General features: G+C 40.1%; 1 protein-coding gene across 3 annotated transcripts in view; it reads left to right on the top strand.

The window, feature by feature from the left end:
• Nucleotides 1-19,771, top strand: part of MYO16 (myosin XVI) — a 574,226-nt gene that overhangs the window by 246,719 nt on the left and 307,736 nt on the right. For all 3 annotated transcript variants that reach the window (XM_078070087.1, XM_078070086.1, XM_078070088.1), the window contains exons 8-9: nucleotides 4,787-4,862; nucleotides 7,527-7,680. In XM_078070087.1, the coding sequence (XP_077926213.1) occupies nucleotides 4,787-4,862; nucleotides 7,527-7,680 (230 nt within the window). The remainder of the gene's footprint in view (nucleotides 1-4,786; nucleotides 4,863-7,526; nucleotides 7,681-19,771) is intronic.

Raw genomic sequence — 19,771 nt, 5'->3', positions numbered from 1 at the left:
GTTATGCACTCAACCTATTCGCATTTGAAGCAATTTACCTAAAGGTCTTTTGCGAGGGTAAAGCAAATGTTCCATGTTCCGGAGGAGAGTAAGTGAAATTAGCACGGGCCTGTTTAATTTAGTTCTGTGATGTGCCTCCCCGATTTCTGATTGGAAGCACATGGGGAAAACGGGCTCTAAAAAAAGAAAGGAATTCCCCAAATGAGAGAAACGTCCTCCTTCCACACATGAATGCCTCTTTTTATGGGCCTGAAATAAAATGGAGTTGCTTTTATTGCTAAAGATTTTCATGTAGGAAACATTTTGCTTTTATTACTGAAATGCTTTCCGTGGTTCCAGTTGAAGCTGCGGAGAGAAGTGGTTTGCTGGGCGATGGGACATATTTCTCTTTGGAGGCCTGGACACCCTGAATTGAATTTAGAAATGCAAAGGGATTGTTAGGCATCTGTCTGACATTTTTGCAGAGATACGAAAGCATTTAGGTTTATTACTGTTCTTTCAAATTTGGGAAAACCAAAGGCAATCTTAGCTCATTTTTGGCTTTTTTTTCCTTCTTCCTTTCCTTCCTTTGTCCTTCCCTCCCTCCGGCGGTCCATCTTTCTTTTCCTTCTTCTCTTTCATGTGGTTTAAACACAAGCACATCGCTCTCATCTTTAATATAAAACAAAACTCTTTCGGGCACCTGGGTGGCTCAGTCGTGAAGCGTCTGCCTTCGGCTCAGGTCATGGTCCCAGGGTCCTGGGATCGAGTCCCGCATCAGGCTCCCTGCTCCGCAGGAAGCCTGATTCTCCCTCTCCCACTCCCCCTGCTTGTGTTCCTTCTCTCGCTGTGTCTCTCTCTGCCAAATAAATAAAATCTTTAAAAAAAAAACAAACCTCTTTCCTGTACCTATTTTAATGTCCTGGGAATCTGCTCTATATATTTTATCTTTCAGATTTCAAGAGAATCTCTCTTGCTTTAGTAAACTCTCTATTTGGAAATAAAAGTAAACTTCTACATATAAGCACTGTAACATAATTTAAATGTTACTGATAGAATCCGTGTTCTGCAAAACCAAATGCTGATTTTGAATGGGCTTTGGGAAAGCTAACAATGAGTAGATTATTTAAAACCTAATTGATTTTTTAATGAAAATTCTAACAAGAACAATCATTGGTGGGTGGGGAGATGCCTTGGTGTGCCTGGATGCGAAGGGGAGAACCACAACACATGTTACAAAAGCAAAACCCAAGATTGGAAAAGCCAGTCTCGTTCTTATCAATATAATAAAGCAAGAAATAGAAACAAAGGACAAAGTTGGGAAAGGAGAAAGGAGGATAAGAATGCCAAAGAAATCAGCAAAATAATGGAAAGACTAGACCCATTAAGTGCATTTATCAAGTTGTTTACGGTGGCATTAAAAACTTAAAATATATAACAATATATTTAACAAAATATTTTAACAAAAGATTTCTACACTGAAAACTATGGTACACCACAGTGAGGGAGTAAAGAAGACCCAAATAAATGGAGGAGTAAGCCATAATCATGTGTTTCAACAGTGAATATTTTTAAGATATTTGTGGAAGGCTGAATAGTGGCCCCCAGAGATGTCCACACCCTAAACCTCAAAACCTGTCAATATGTTTGTTCACTGAAAAGGCAAAAGAACTTTGCAATTGCGATTAGTTACAGATTTTGAGATGGGAAGAGTTTCCTGGATTACCCAGGTGGGCCCAGTCTCGTCACATGGGTCTTTAAAAGCAGAGAACCCTTCCTGGCTCAGGGTCCTCCCATGGTGTGGCTATGCAAAAATGGGCAGACACCTGCAACATTGTTGTCTTGAAGATGAGGGAAGGGGCCACAAGCCAAGGAACGTGAGTGGTCTCTAGAAGCTGGAAAAGGCAAGGAACACATTTGCCCCGAGAGCCAAAGGAAACATAGTGGTGCTGACACCCTGATTTTAACCCAGTGAGACCTGTGTCAGACTGCTGACCTACAGAATTGTAAGATAATATTTTTTTTCATTTAAACCACTAAATTCGTGATATTTTAAAAAACCATATAAAATTAATATGGTATCCGTTTAAAGCAATTCCAATCAAAATCTTAAACCCTTTTTTCTTCAGAAATTGAAAAGTTCATTCTAAATTTTTTTTTTTTTATTTGACAGAGAGAGACACAGCGAGAGAGGGAACACAAGCAGGGGGAGAGGGAGAGGGAGAAGCAGGCTTCCCGCGGAGCAGGGAGCCTGATGCGGGACTTGATCCCAGGACCCCGGGATCATGACCCGAGCCAAAGGCAGACGCTCAACCGACTGAGCCACCCTGGCGCCTCCATTCTAAAATTTATATGGAGATACAAAATACCTAAATAGACAAAATCATCTTAAAAAAAATAAGGAAATTACAAGCTTTTTTCAAGACTTACTATAAGTCTTTCACTTATAAGATTTCGATACTGGCTATAAGCTATACTAATCAGAGTAGTTAGGAAATGCAGTAGGGATAGACAAATAGATCAGTGAGACACACAGGAACATAGTCGATTAATTTTCTACAAAGGTACCGAAACAATTCAGTAAGAAAAAAAGGTCTTTTTAAGAAATACTGCTGAAAAATGAATGGGTGATGGACCAAAATAAATTTGAGTTTTCCTCTGTCATTTGCGAAAACTCACTTGAGATGGACCATAAATATAAAAGTTAAAATTATAAAGCCTTTAGGAGAAAATATAGTGTGGTATTGTCATGGCCTTTGAGTGGGTAAAGAGTTATTTTGAACATAAGGAGTGCTGAGCACTTGAGAAAAAAATACAGATGTTGCACTTTCACAAAAGCAAAACAAAGTTAAAATACTCTTCTGGTCTTAAAAAGACATTTTCAAGAATATGAACAGGCAAGTCATAGAACGGGAGGAAATATTTGTAATACACGTACCTGACAAATGTATCTAGAACATATAAGAGCATAGATCACTAATACAGAGATAAACACTCCAGTAATAAATGGGCAAAGAAGTCTTGAACAGACACTTCACCAAAGAAAGTCTAGGAGGGGCCACTAAACACATGGAAAGGTGTTCAGTATCCTTTGTCATCATGGAAATAAGTTAAAGTAGACTGAAATATTACTTCATTCCCAGTATGATAGCTAAATTTTTAAAAATAACAATATCAAATGTTGGAGGGAATGTGAATCTAATGATATGTAAATGCACAATAACAAAAGTATTAAATAGAATGTGAAGCAACAGGAACTCTTGTTGGGTATGGGGGTGGACATCTGAGCTCTTTGGAAAACAGTTGGAGCTATCTAAGCCACTTTGATGATGTCCAGACCTTTATCCCAGCAATTTCAGTCCTATGTACATCTGTCCTGAAGAGAGACCCTTGCTCACGTGCACCAAGAAAGATAAATGAGAATATTTGTAGCAACGTTATTTGTAAAAATAAATGACTGCAAATGGCTTGAATGTCCAGTGAGGAAGGCAGGTTAATTGTGATATATTTGTACCGTGCAGTTATGTGCAGCCAAGAAAATGAATAAATCTTGTTTCGATCCATCACCTTTGAAGATTCTCAAGAATGCAGTCATGAAAGCAAGGCATCAGTGAATATACGCACTAGGATTTCACTTCTCTAAATGTCACAAACAGATAAAGCTGAGCAATGTGTTGTTTGGGGGGTACTTCTGTACATAAGGGTTAAACATATAAAGAAATCATAGCCCAAAATAGCCCAAATTTCATGAGAGTGGTCAAATCTGGGAAATAGGGAGCGGTATAATTTTGGGAAGAAACACAGAAAGATATCATGAATGACCTATTTTAAAAAGTTGGGGGGAGCCTGGGTAGCTCAGTCGGTTGAGTGTCTGACTTTTGATTTCTGCTCAGGTCATGATCTCAGGGTCGTGAGATTGAGCCCCACGTTGGGCTCTACACTCCGTGGGGAGTCTGCTTGAGATTCCCTCTCTCCCTTTCCTTCTTCTCTTTCCCTCCGTGCTCTCCCTCTCTAAAATAAATAACTCTTTTAAAAAAAGTTGGATAGGGCGCCTGGGTGGCTCAGTTGGTTAAGCGACTGCCTTCGGCTCAGGTCATGATCCTGGAGTCCCAGGATCAAGTCCCACATCAGGCTCCCTGCTCGGCGGGGAGTCTGCTCCCTCTGATCCTCCCCCCCCTCATGCTCTCTCTCTCTCTCATTCTCTCTCTCTCTCAAATAAATAAATAAAATATTAAAAAAAAAAGTTGGATACACTGAAAATTATTTCATTACTTCTCTTTCAATGACTTATGCATATATATATATATATATATATATATACTCTTTGAATTTACATTTTATAATAAGATTTGAAGAGTATATTAACCTCTCATCAAGTTGCTTTCTTTTTTTATAGCTCGAGTTACATTTAAGTTTTCGTAACTCCCCCGTGACTTTAGTTCATATTGTCTGTGGGGCTGCAGTGATTGGACAGGACCAGTGAGACATTAATGAATCGCTTAATTAAAACAAAACACATATAACATGTAATTCCTCCCACAAGATGCCCTAAAATAAACCTGAAAGGCGTTAAGTGAGCCTTTTCAAATCCCCAGCAATTTATTCCTCATTTGATAAGTAATTTTTGGTTTGAATGTCTGTTATCTTTTCAAAAGGAACTGGGAAAACTGGAAGCAGAGAGAGTAAGAAATGTTTAGGGTGGGATATGCTCATGCCTTCTCCCTCCAGCAGGCTGGAAGCGCCCTGGAGACCACCCCTGTGTACCACTCCCTGATGAATCTTATTTCAGTGAACTTTACTGTTTCAGACAAACCTGGTGAAGCTTCTTCTGATGCATCAGGCAAATCCAAACCTTCTGAACTGCAATGAAGAGAAGCCCTCAGGTAGGTTATGAATATCCTGGGACCATGGAGCGGTTACTGACTCCTTCCTGTCCTACCGGAACTTGTTCATCCATCATTAACGTGGCTGCCGAGCGAGTCAGCCTCCCCTGAGAAGCTCTGCGCAGATGCTCCATTCGGGCACTCTTCCCAAACTCCCATGCCCACCTCCTGCACAAGATGGCATTACAGGGTGGTTCTGATCATTGGGGCCCCTTGTACTTCCCTGAAATTTGCTTTTGAGGTTTTCAACTTCCTGCACAGTGATTCCTTCAATGTCACTTACTTTCAAATATATTTTTGCTGTTATTTAATTGGTTTCTTATCATTTCAAATACATACTTGTTCATCAGGGTAATTTTAAATAATAATCTCTTTTTTTTTTTTCCCAGCACAGATAGGTATACTGCAAGGAATCGAGACTTGACATCCTCAAGCTAATTTAAAGTTTTCAAAATCTTAATTTAATGTTACAATTTTTGATAAGTATCTTTTGAACATTTCTAGAGTTCTTTTTACCACTGTTCTTTAATAATATTCATCTGCTAATTTAAGAACATGGATATTGCATTCATTTTCTAGCTTTTATAATTTGACAACAAATTTACTCATAAGTTTTTTGTTTATTAAAAATAAAAATTCTAAGTAACAGAGAAAAGTGTAGCATAGGTAAAAAAAATAATATGAAAATCTTGAAGGTAATAATTGAGCTAAATAACTTAATTCTACTTATTCTTGTTACCATACCTCTAATAACCTAAAAGCACTTTACGCCTGAGATTTCTCATTGGATGTACTTATAGGAATATGATTACATGATAAACCTCCAGCTTAAGACAGGATGAGAGATTTGCTCTATTATTTTATTGGAGTTAGATATTGTTTAATGTTTATTCATCTTAACCTGCTAAAATAAACTGAAGATTTAACAAATGAAGCTCTAAGATAGTGTTATAGTTTCAAACTTTGGAATCAGGCTAATGTTAATGATAGTGTCGTAACCTTAGTATTAATGACAAAAGCATGTCTAATGACAAATATTAAAAGAGCAAATAGAAATTTGTGGGCTTTTTCTATTTGTTTAATGTATTTATTGTGAAATATGTCACATCCTCTGTTTACTGTAGTTCTAACAGATCACATTTGTCAAGTTCATATCCCTGGCTTCTTTCCCAGAGAAGAGAATATACAATTGACCCTTGACCACATGGACTCCCATGTGTCACACTTATACCTTTTAGGTCTAGTGTGTTAGACCTAAATGTGCCAAAATGGACACCCGAGGCAACCCACAGTCCTAGAGCCCAGGACGTGACTAAATGTCTGGTCTAGCCTCAGCCCTGTCCACCTCAGGATAGGATAGCTGTCTTAGACAATTTGCCTGTGTTGGCCATGCCTAGTCTACCATCAGTGTAACCCATTTTCCATGCCTTGTTGGTCAAGAGAGACACAGTGATGGGCTGATAGAAGACTCTCAATAATCACTTGTTGATTGAAGGAAAATACTTCTTTCACACACAAGGGAACAAAGAGCTATAATGCAGTGAGAGTTTCGAGTAAATGCAGGAGGCACCAACATCTAATCCAGCAGCAAGAAAAATGAACCACATAACATAATAGCACAGAGAACAGGAAAGTAGACACCCATGTTATGACCAAGCAAATGAAAATCGTCATCAGTATTCTATTCTTGCTATTTTGTGTTCCTTGAATTTGGAGTGGATACAGAAAAAATTATCTGGGGGACAAAAGCAGTTCGGGGTCTAGTTGTTAGGTGGGACAGAAATAACCACCCAAGGTGAGGAAGCCAAGCTGCCTCCTCCTCGTTACTGGATATGATTTAACCTAGAGCAAATGGTGATCAAATCTTGGCATAAACATCTTCTTGTGGTGGCTGAATTAACTCATCCAGCCCATCAAGCCTCATAACTCGAATTTGTAGACACAGGTGGTCATGTACTTTAGTCAAGAGGATTGAAAAGGAGCAGTTTTGTCCATTAGGTTCCTAATTGTTATTATTGTGAATTTTTCTTCAGGATCTTTTGACTTCCAGTTTCAATTGTTAGTAAGTGTTAATTTGATTAATGCACATCTGTCTATATTGCTGCCCAAGTATATTCAGATGTTACTGTTAACACGTATTGTATAAGGGAGTATAATTGTATTTCAGATTGGAAAAACAGATCACAGAGGCTAGACTCACTGTTTTCATAATGCAACTATTTATTTGTACATCTACAAATGGATGCTTGTAGAATGCCACTACAAGTTTTATAGTAACCCAGTCTTTGGGAATGTGTAACTATTTTCATCAATTTGATTCTTATTCATCAAGATGAAGGAAGAGTTGCCCTGAGAATAAAATGACATCAAGTTCTTTCAAGCTTAGCTTCTCCGTGATTTTACATTTTATACATCACCACTCAGGGAATATTATTTTTATATTTTTTCATTTCATTTGTAATTAAATATGCCACAGATACAAAACACAGTCTTTTAAAATGGCAGTACTGCAGTTTTATTCCTACCTTAAACTTGTAGTGTTTTTCATTTTGCTCTAGGTATTGATGAGTTTTCATGTTTTAAGCACACCAGAATCATTGAAAGGGAACAGTTTTCTGTGATCTCAGCATCCGCTTTTTCTGATGTTTGTATTGTTTCTTGTAGATATCGCTGCATCTGAGTTTATTGAGGAAATGCTGTTGAAAGCCGAAGTTGCCTGGGAAGAAAGGGTAAAAGAGCATTTATCTGTTCCTGCGTTGGCCTCCGAGGAGCCCTATGAAGAGATCCTCCATGACCTCCCACCTCTCTCCAGCAAGCTGTAAGTGCCTTCACCGTAGAGTGCTAGCATCGTAGATCTTGCTCATGGAAGAGTTGATTATTTTCTCTGCCATCCCTGCCGACCATTTTATAGTCAGTATTAAGATGGACTCATAACTAAATTGAAGCTGAATGTTAACATCTTTACCAAAAAATACTTGTTGACAATGATGAGTTTAGCCTAATTTTCTGAGAAATCCTCTGATTCTTTTAAACATTATTATTTTATTTAGTTATTAGATCAAGTTTGTCACCATGAGACCAAAGATGATATTTTAAACGTACTCCACGTTTTTAGCTAAACTGATTTATAGGATTCCCAGTGACTATGGTAATGGCTAAATTCCTCAAGTAGGAAATACAAATATTCACTTTTTTCTCTCTAAAGTACAAAACTTAATGATTTCTGGTTGTCTAAAATATCTCCTAAATACCGATACATACTACAACAAAGATGACCCTCAAAAACGTTATGCCGGGCGAGTGAAGCCAGGCACCAGAGGCCATATACCGTATGATCCCATTGGCATGAGGTGTGGAGAATGGGCAAATCCATAGAAACAGAAAGGATATTAGTGGTTGCCAGGAGTGGGGACGGGGGCAATGGGGAATGACTCTTACTGGATATGGGGTTTCTTTTGGGGATAATGGAAATGTTCTAGAAGTAAATGTGATGCGTACACAAATTTGTGAATATGCTAAAAAAAAACCTACTGGATTGTAAACTTTAAAAGTGTGAATTTTGTGCTATGTGGATCCTATCTCAACAAAAGAAGGAAATACACAAAAAATATTTCAGGTTGAAAACAACATTTTTAACATGCCGTTCTTTTTTTTTTTTTTAAAGATTTTATTTATTTATTTGACAGAGAGAGAGATAGCGAGAGCAGGAACACAAGCAGGGGGAGTGGGAGAGGGAGAAGCAGGCTTCCCGCCGAGCAGGGAGCCCGATGCGGGACTCGATCCCAGGACCCTGGGATCATGACCTGAGCTGAAGGCAGACGCTTAACGACTGAGCCACCCAGGCGCCCCCATGCCGTTCTTTTTTTAAGATTTATTTATTTATTTTAGAGAGAGGGTGCGGGAGCAGAGGGGAGAGGGAGAGGGAGAGACTCTCAAGCAGATTCCATGATGAACTGGGAGCCTTAGGCAGGGCTCGATGTCAGGACCCTGAGGTCATGACCTCAGCCGAAACCAAGAGTTGGACGTTCAACCGACTGAGCCAGCCAGGTGCCCCTAACACATTGTTCTTTTGATAGAGAACATATATGAAATGAATCAGAGCTTTGGCAGAATTAACAGAAAACATACACGTGTTTCTTTCACAGATCTCTTGTGCATCATTTACAAAGCAGCATTTCTTCACACACCAGTTGCTGGAGTCAGTGGTTTAGCCCTGGTGTTCAGGAAGGTTTGGTCTTCTGTCTCTCTCCTCACCTCAGCACTGCTGAGTTTTCCCCAAACCATTTCTATCTTTTCCCTCCATTAAAATAAACAAATGCTACTGTTCTGTGAAAATCCAAGTTGCCCTGGTTTAAACCAAGTGCCTTCTTGAATGGTTTGATAACCTGAATTTTTAAATGTGAAGCCTGCCCTTCAGCTCTTTCTAGAAGTTCCTCAGCTTTAGGGAGGTGAAGAAGGAATTAGAACAAAATAAAACTCCTGGAAGAAGGGGAAAGAGCAAGTAGGCCTTGCCACGTTGGCCAGTTTTCCTCGGCTCCAGGTAGGAGCAAGCATTCCCATGAAGCTCACTGCTTCTTTCATCTCATTACTTTGCCCAAGGATGGATAGTGTGTATTCATCGGTATGAGAAGCATACGATTAGAAAGAACTTATTCAGCCTTCTCTTCTTCTCCATGTAATCTGTGTTTATCTTCAGAAAGTCTCTTTTCCCAGCTTTTATCAGCAGCCCTCTTTCTGAGGACTTAACCCATATTACCTCATCTGAATTATTATTGCCTATCTTTCAATTTTCAATCCAACTTCCTATTCCTTTGTGTTCTACAGTTAATGCACTCCTTTTACATTTTCCTAGGATATATTTTGCTAAATTTTTGAGAAATAGTTGAGTGGTTTCTGATACCTCAGCATACAAGTCAAATTCCCTTTCCAGTATCAACTGCTGTTGATTGTCTTGAGAGGCTTTGTGTGCGGAATCATGAGTTAGTGAAGATAAGAATGTCACTCCCGCTCTACTCCACTGTTATCAGCCACCCTGTCTTTGGTTAAACATTTAATCACGAGGAAATTCCTGTATTATTGAATTATTTCATATTCCATGTTTCTAAGATAATCTTCTATTAAGTGAACAATTTTAAGGGGTCTGTTTGTTGCCTCACTTTCAAGTTCGTGAGCAGGTTAGACTTAACTCCAGAGCCCTCCCAGCGACAGTCTTTCCTGTCTGTAAAGCTTTCAGGCTTCCTCTGTCTGCTTTAAATTTGCAACAACTATTGTCGTACTTGACTGCCATTCCCCCTTCTGTTCTTTCTTGACTTCTGGCCTCCTCCCCGTGCTGTCTCTCGTGTCCTGACTTGGATCTCAGTGTCGCGCATGCCGTGATTGCCACGAACGAGACAGCTGTGGTGACATGCGCCCTGTGGTGTTGGGACATGGAGATGCCCTCCCAGGGTCTGTCATCTCTGGAATGTTTGATGTGTGCCAACGTTTGCTACGAGTACTCTATTTCACGGGGTCCTGGAGTTGGAATCCACAGCGATTCCACCTAGTACCTGGCAGGGTGGCGTCGTTCGCTGAACAGTTGTGGGTGTTCAGCGATTCACGACAACAGCTGACGGTTCCCATGCGGCGACCAGACTTCAGGATTTGTGCAGAGTGTTTGTGTGGGCCATTGCCTTTAATCCGCAGAACAACACAAGTATGCTCTTTCTTTCACTTTTTGTTGTTGTTAATTTTTTAATTTGAATATTGTTGACGCACAATGTTACATTAGTTCCAGGTGTACAACATAGTGATTGAACATCACTATATGCTGTGCTCACCACAAGTGTAGTCACCATGCATCACCAGACAACACCATTACAGTATCATCCACTATATTCCCTTTGCTATATCATATCCCCATGACGTTTCTCTTTACTTATAATTTTTTTCAGTTTCAATATATTGACACACACAACACAAATATTTCTTTTTAAAATTTTTTATTTAAATCCCATTTTGTTAACATACAGTGTATTATTAGTTTCAGCGGTAACACAAACACTTTCTGTTCTATCCCCATGTTATCCATCCCTGTCTGAGACTCAGAACTCAAGTAACTTGACTCATGTCATGCACATGTACCCACTCTCCCATTGTTTCAGCAAGGAGGTCATTTTTATTTGCAATTCGAAAACTTCTAATTTGGCCTGAAAGAGGAAATTGCGGATCTGAGTTTCCTTGTTATGGTCAGTCAACTTTAGGCGTGGAGTATTGTCAAGTTAGCATAAGTGTTTCTTCATATGACAACTTACGGAGATAGTCTGTAATTAGGAAGACATTTCCCGTCTGCAGAAATGAGAAGCATGAAGTCTCCTCACTGATCTGCTCTTAAGCTGAAGCTCAAGTCAAATGGAACAACATAGGGCCATTATTTCCCATCTGGGGCCATGTTATTTATCAAACCCTTGGTCTGGCTTGCTCTGAGTGTCTACACGCACTCCCTGAGGCGACCTGTGAGGCCATGTGCTGTGGTCCTTATGGACAGAGACCCAGAGCCACACATCCTGGTTCAGATGCTAGCTTGCACCTGCTGGCTCTGTGACTTCAGCAATTTAGTCAGAGTCTTTGCCACCTGTTGCCTCCAGTGTAAAATGTGGGTGCTGTATAGTAAAGAATTTGTCCGGGCCTTTCTCCTTGTTTCCTGGGAGGGAAGATGCTCAGCCCTTGGAATTCCCAAGCCATAGGACTGCCTCTGTTGTCCGGGATTCCTGGGATCACACTTGAGTTTATGCTCACAAGGTGCCTCATGGTGGGGGCCGGTCATACCAGAAAACCCAGTGCTGGGATGGAATGACTGATCAGTGAGCCAGCCTGGCCTCCGGGAGGCCATCATGTCTACGGAACCAAACCTCAAGGAAGACTCTGCAAGCCCAGTGGAGCTTCCTGGTTGGTGAACACCTCTGTGTGCTTGGGGGCTGATGTGCCTGGATTCCCACACCTCACCTTGCGTGTCTGTGTGCATGGCTGATCCTGATTCGTACCTTCCCTCAGAAAGCTTTAATAGTAAGTATAGTGCATTCCTGAGCTCTGCGAGTTGTTCTAGTGAATTATTAAACCTGAGGGAGTTGTGGGAGCCCCTGAGCTGGTAGCTCGTGGGTCAGAAATGTGGGTGAGCATGGAGACTCCCAAAGTTGTGGCTGTGTCTGAAGGGGGGGCAGCCTTGCCCTTAATTTGTGGGGTCCATGCTATAGGTAGTCAGTGTCAGAATTGAGCTGCAGTCCACGGGTGGTGACGATAGTGGTCAGAAATGTCTCATGAGGTGGTTCTTGATGACTCCGTGACTTAATATTTTTGAAACACAGCAATATCTGGCTCATTGTGATACCACATAAGTGCTTGAGAAATGACAGAAAGAAAAGCAGATGTTCTTCATTCATCAGTGATTGTCAGCATCATCATTTAAAGAATAAAGGCCTTCTAGCTCTAAACTAAGACAATAGAATTAAGCTTTCAGTTTGGTGCTTTCAAACTGAATATGACCATATAGAGAAAAACTTATTTTCTAAGGAGCTAGACGGAAAAATCCAATCTCAGAGAAGACCAGCTTTGGTGTGGGTGTGTCCTTTCAGTGGGTTGCTTGGGGCTGGCTCTCCGGGGCTTCTGAGTCAGATAGCACCTGGGGTGGAGAGACGATGTGACTGGGAAAAGTCTGGAAAGAGTGGAAAGAGGCAGATCTGAGCGGGTCTGAGGACACAAGGACAAGGCGCTGGGGGTAGGTGGGTCCCAAGGTGCATAGGCCAAGCGGCCATTGATGAGGAGAAATACCCTATGGGGATTTGTAACAGGCAGAGTATGAGTTTTGCAATGTGTCTTTCTGGACCTCAGTAAAACCTGAGACTCACGACAGGCTTGGAGTAAATGTTATGGAAAGCCTCGAAGGGGTTACATTTTATGAAACAAGCCCAACATGCATTTATTTATTTATTTATTTATTTATTTATTTTTTTTTTTTTTTAAAGATTTTATTTATTTATTTGAGAGAGAGAGAATGAGAGACAGAGCACGAGAGGGAGGAGGGTCAGAGGGAGAAACAGACTCCCCGCCGAGCAGGGAGCCCGATGTGGGACTCGATCCCGGGACTCCAGGATCATGACCTGAGCCGAAGGCAGTCGCTTAACCGACTGAGCCACCCAGGCGCCCCCCAACATGCATTTATTTAAAAGCAAGCCAACTGTCGGTGGCTACACAAGGATGTCTCCTATGGCCTTTGTTGCTCAATGAAAATAAATACGATTCGCATATCAGTGCAATTTCAGTAATCATTTCCCTTGATCTTCACTTAAACTCCATGACTGAGGGTGGGTGGACATAATCATCTACATTTTATTTAGGGAGAAACAGAAACCCAGAGGTGTGACAGACGCAAGGGGATAGCGAGTGAGTAACCGCTGCAATTAGAACCACAGTCTTCGGACTCTTTGTTCATGCTCTCCAACCTGAGGCGGGAACAGGCTCAGGAAGACTGTCTTGAGTATCTCCCCAGGCTCATGGTGTGCACAATCCTGTTGTACAAATCTATAAAAAAACAATGACATTGCAAATGAAGGACATAGCCTTTGACCCGTGCCTCACCACCACACCTGGGGGCCTTCTTTACAGAAATTGTCTCCTAGTGATTTAGACCAGGACGCTTGGATAAGCAATCCTGAAAAGTGCATTTTTACTCCTAGAGTCTGAGCACAGTTGTGCTGCAACCGTTAATTTCCTGGCTCCTGATGGTTGAACACACTACCTGTCTGGTTATTCCTGCGAGGCATTGTTCTTGTACCTTTACTCCTGATCCTGAATGACCTGACCATTTTCAGAATCAGCGCAGCTCCCGGGACCATTTTGCAGTAAAATAACATCACCTGAGATAAAGTCGGACCAGATTCCCGGCCCTGGATTCTTCAGAGTCTTCAGAAAAAGCTTTGTGTTACAAAAGTGTTGATAAAGCAGTCCATCACTTCAGTGTGAATTTAGGCATGGATTCTGTGGTCCAGAGGGGGACAGAGAGAAATGTCACACAATACAGGGACATCATGAAACCTTGAGAATTATTTAATATGATTTCCAATTTTAAACCATTTACACTATCCCTCAAGCATGGTTGAATAACTAGTTGGTTTTCCAAAGTTGGTCGAGAACTAGACTCAGTTTAAGAGGAAGGTAGAGGGAGGGGGCAGACATTTCCATGTCTATTCATTTTCTTTTCCTACAGTTGAAAGTGCTCCAGAAATGGAAACTCACTACCTTTCAAAGCAGCTTATTCCACCCACCACCAAACACACACATCATTTTCTTCACTTTTTATCTTCTGTGCTGACGTGCGCACAATACACTGCACACAGTGTGTGTGTTCTGGAGCTTGCTCGAGTAACTTACGTAAGTTTTGCCCAATTCTATCAAATTTACTTACTAAAAATGTCTGAAAATGCTGATTATTAAGTATTTCCTTGACTCAAATGAACGATGATAATGTCGTTTCATATAAATATCATTCATTAAATGCCTATTCAGAAAAATAAATATATGCTGGACGGTCCCTTCTCACAGTATAACACAGCATATGCAGAAACTCATGCATTCACAGAGCTGCTGCATTCAACTTATTTTAAATTAGGTTTTTAAAATTTCTTTGTAGATACCTGTTGAGAACTACTAAATGAATATAAAATGTCTTAAAAACAGTGTCATTTCCAATTCAACCGCAAGAGACACGTTGTTGTTTTTTTTTAAATAGGCACCACACCTAGCATGGATCCCGACATGGGGCCTCAGGACTCTGAGATCGGGACTGTGAGATCAAGACTTGAGCTGAAATCAAGTCAGAGGCTTAACCGACTGAGCCACCCAGGCCCCTGACATTTTTGCTTTTTTAACACAAGTAATATTTTTAACACAAGTATATTACTTATAACACAAGTAATAAGCCAAGGTTTTTTTAAATGTATTTTTTATTACAAAAACTAAAGTCATTTTTTGGGGGGCACAGATATCAATTACCTCAAAGCTCTCCAAGAACTGTTCCATTCAAAATTAAGCTTTGCATCATTATTTTGTAGATGCAGAAAAACCAAATTCCTTATAGTAAATAATTTATGTAGCTGTGTTCTTAGGATTAAAATTGAGAACTATCTATTTAGTAAATTGAGAACTATCTATTTAGTACATTACTTCACCACCAAAATAACCTAGTCACATACGCCATTTCTTCACATTTGTTTTTTTTAGTATTTTTTAAAAATTTTATTTTATTATGTTAATCACCATACAGTACATCATTAATTTTTGATGTAGTGTTCCATGATTCATTGTTTGCGTATAACACCCAGTGCTCCATTCAATACGTGCCCTCTTTAATACCCATCACCAGGCTAACCCATCCCCCCACCCCCCTCCCCTCTAGAACCCTCAGTTTGTTTCTCAGAGTCCATAGTCCCTCATGGTTCGTCTCCCCCTCCGATTTCCCCCCCTTCATTTTTCCCTTCCTACTATCTTCTTTTTTTTTTTTTTTAAACATATAATGTATTATTTGTTTCAGAGGTACAGGTCTGTGATTCAACAGTCTTACACACTTCACAGCCCTCACCATAGCACATACCCTCCCCAGTGTCCATCACCCAGCCACCCCATCCCTCCCAACCCCCACCACTCCAGCAACCCTCAGTTTGTTTCCTGAGATTAAGAATTCCTCATATCAGTGAGATCATATGATACATGTCTTTGTTCACATTTGTTTTGGTTTGATTTTTTTCTTTGTTGGCCTAATATATCCCAATATAGTCAATTTTGCTTGTTGTCTATAGTTTTCTAAAATTGCTATAGTCATAATGGGCAATAATTGTTGCCTTTGTTAGTTTTATTTTATTACCTTCCTGTTTCCATTTTCAGAAATAAAATCTCAATTCCTATAGGCACATTTGCTCTGCGTGAAATGCCTTTTATGTTTATAGAAATCAGTAAGTCTTGAATAAATCCCGTAGAGTTCAGAAATTGATTGTCCACTGGTATAGTCTTGTGTAGTTTTGTCCACAGTCAAGTTAAAGCCGTCTATCCCCAGTTTCATCTAAATTGTCCTTGAATGGTTGCTTCCTCCATTTTCTTTATGTTTGTGGAATCTGCCTTACCAAAGCCTTCTTTTAGAAAATATACTCTTTTCAATCCTATTTTTTTCTGTTTCTCACTGATAAATTTCTGTTCCTGATACTTTTTTTTTATGTAATCAAAATAAAATTTTCTTACGGAGGAAAATTTGGAAAACTCAGAAAAACATATAGAAGCATGAAAAAACTCACTCATTAATGTCAAAGAAAAATTATACCAGAGAAGTTAAAGATGAAAGGAAGACTTTATTCAAGACTATTGCAATATGGGAAGAGAGAGAGTGAACTTGACTCAGAGAGCTTTTAAATGCTGGGATGAGCTTGTGGTAAAGCCTGGGGATATTAGCAGGAAGGCTGGTCCTTTTGAGAAGGCCATCCAGAGTTTTCTAGTTGGTGCTTAAGGAAGTGAGGCCCCTTCCCTCCCACAGAGACCAGGAGACTGGGGCTCCCTCTATCAATCCTGATGGTTACATTCCAACAGAATGGCTCCCAGGTCCTTGAGAAAGACATTGTGGGATTGTAGAATATTTACATCTCAGAAGGACAAAGGAAGAATTTACAATGGAAAGTTCTCTAAAGTAAGCACTCTAAGAAAAGAGAAGGCCACAGTCTCAAGTTGGGGAGAAGACTGTCCAAAGTATAGCTAATATGAGGGGACTGTGAAGTCCATTTCCTTCAGTAGTCTATGTTTTTTATGAAACTACTATTAATTTGGTCTATTTCTTTTTATCTTTTATGTTTTTCTTTTTCTTTATTGAGTTCTTGTTCTTTCTATATACCTGCATCTTATTTTTTTTTAAAAATTAATCTCATATCAAATATTTTATCATAGTTGATAAACATTTAATGAGTGTTGAAATAAATAGCAATGATTACTTAAAAATTATTGCTTTTTTCTAGAAAAATAGCATTTTAGTACATGTTCATAGTGTACCAATGGATAATCAGTGAAAATTTAAGTATGTAAAAGTTATCTTGTATGAACGCTGTTGTTAATCACAATGATTATGGATAAAATATATTTCATTTTACAAGTGGGAAAGAAACCTAAAGCACAGTTTTCCATAAACCTTTAAAACATTATCACATGCCATCAGCCAAGGTATCGGTTTTGTATTTTCTTACAGAAAATATGTGTATGACAAATATGTTGTCATTCGATTCAATTGTATTATTTAGAACCATTTTTTCTTATATGAATAAGAGTATTTTTAACTAGTTACTAACAATTATTGTTAGTAATAGATCTATGGTATTATATATGATATTATTGAGTGTGTAAGTGATTTTTAAAGATGTAGGTGAGATGATGTGTAAAGAGGGATTATGTAGTAACGTCATAGGTCTGTAGGGCTTGGCATACACTTAGACGTATGTCATCATCTAATCCCCGCATTTGCAAAGGCAAAATGTGGCCCAGAGATTTTGAAGGCTTACAGGGTCAGGTAGTTGCCAACTTGAGGTAAAAACTGACTTAGGGGCGCCTGAGTGGCTCAGTCGGTTAAGTGTCTGACTCCTGATTTTGGCTCCTGTAGTGATCTCAGGGTTGTAAGATCGAGCCCCATGTTGGGCTCTGTGCGGGGCATGGAGCCTGCTTAAGATTCTCTCTCCCTCTCCTTCTGCTCCTCTCTGCCCTCTATCTCTCCCTCTCTTAAAAACAAACAAACAAACAAACAAAACCTGACTTAGGATGAGGTCACTGTATTCCTGGATCAATCTTCTTTCCAAGTGTACTTCTCAGTTGGAAATAGACTAGATCCTGCTATTAACGCTGTGATTAGACTTGAGATAGGAGAGTATTTTAGCTATTTTAGTAAACTCACTGTTTCTTTATAGAAATCCTTTATAATTGGTGATTTTATGTAGTTTCTACCTGACTAGTCCAACCATTGCTTTCTTCATCGCTTTATACTCAAAACACCTGGTATAGTCTATGCAAAGCCTCTCTTTAGTTTTTCTTTGAAGACTTTCTTACAAAGCAGAAAAAAAGAGGTGATTGACATTCAAGGGTGGATAAGTAAGGAAATATTTTGGTAGGCATGAGGGTGGATTTTGGATGCGGGCAGTGTGACTGGTGGTTAAGAACACGAGCTCTGTATCTCAAGTCCCACCTCCACTCCTGCCTCACTGTGTGTCCACAGCCCGTTCTTCTCTCTCTCCCAGTGTACTCACCTATAAATATGCAGAAAAATAGATATTCCTTATAATGCTGTTAATATGAGTTAATATGTATAGAGTTAATATGTATAAAGTACTTAGAATGGAGATTATCTTGCATTCAATTCCAACTAATTATTAGAATGTTTTATAGGTGGTCCACTCACCTTATAGAAAATATAGGGCAACTGCAATGGTCTTCACATATTTGAAGGGTTCTCATGTCAGAGAAACAGAGGATACACCTTGGGAGCTCCAGGAATGGTGAATACAAGTTAGGACAGCAAGCATTGTTTCACAGTTGCTCAGGGAGGAAATAAGTTATGAATACCTTATCACTCGATGGTATTCCAGCAGATCTGGATATGAAATTTTTATAAGCATTAAAAGCATTCTAATTTTATAGTGAATTTTTAAAATTAATAACCACACTGTTGAGAGAGATAGTCTGCCCTGGGCCTTGAGCACCCTCTCCAGTGTTGGTCAGTGTGTCAGAAAGCAAAGCATATGTGCTCAGTCATACAGGCCATTAGGTAGCTCAAGGAGACCACAGAGCAAATGCCCGGCGGGGGGTGGGGGGGGAGCAGTGGCTTCTCTGCTTCTTGGTGCAGCGTTTGCTGATTGCTCAAAAAAATACTTGACTCCCGACCAGTTTCTCTCCTCCAACACAACACACTGCACATGTAAGCGTGCATGTAGTTTCCCCTGTGTTGGCCCCTCCTACCCACCATGGGACATGGTCAAGCGTGAACCTCTGGATACTGTGTGTGGCGTGAGTCATGAAGTCTTCTGTCTCAGATCCAGGAATCTCTTGTCTTCCACGCCTATCCATGAAGTAGTAACTAGCTAACCTGTTAGTTTGTAAATAGAGCAAAATCCTTGAAGCTTCAACAGTGCTGGACCCACACAAATCACGACTTTCCTTGCCTGCTTAATACTGTAGTCACTGTGCTAAGCCCTTGGTGTGCATGATGCTAGAAATCTCTCAGTAGAGGCCTTTCTTGCAGATTGGTTTTAGAGAATGCTTCTTTCACTTGCCCCGGGGTGCCAAAGTTGGCATCAAAGTGCAGTTTTCTGACTCAGACACATAAGCTCCTGGCCCCCTGCTGTCTCTCATCAATATACCTTTTCACCTACTTCAAAGTCTCTTCATTGTGGGGGTGCCTGGGGAGCTCTGTCAGTTCAGCGTCTGCCTTCGGCTCAGGTCGTGATCCCGGGGTCCTGGGACCGAGTCCCACATCGGGCTCCCTGCTTAGCGGGGAGGCTGCTTCTCCCTCTCCCTCTGCTGCTCCCCCTGCTTGTGCTTTCTCTCTCTGTCAAATAAATAAATTAAATTAAAAAAAAAAATCTCCTCATTGAATAAAACATCATCATCCAGAGCTCAAGGAAAGTAAAACTGACCTCACATTTCTGTAAATATGTTCTTCAGCTCTTCCTCAGGCCTTTCCCTCAACCCTGGACCTCATGTAGCCCATTTACTGGTCTTATTTTATCCACATTTTTCTAGACTCTGTGGTAAAGTGGGAAGATAAGGTCCAGAGATGGGCTGCAAACAGTGAGACCTTGTGGTCACATGACTCTCTTCCTCCCCTAATGAATGTTAGTCTACCAAATCATTTGCATTTCTAT

The sequence above is a fragment of the Halichoerus grypus genome, chromosome 4 (genome assembly GCF_964656455.1).
Source record: "Halichoerus grypus chromosome 4, mHalGry1.hap1.1, whole genome shotgun sequence".
In the NCBI taxonomy this organism is placed as follows: domain Eukaryota; kingdom Metazoa; phylum Chordata; class Mammalia; order Carnivora; family Phocidae; genus Halichoerus; species Halichoerus grypus.
Note: the sequence above shows the minus strand (reverse complement) of the source record. Positions and strands in the feature narration are given on the sequence as shown.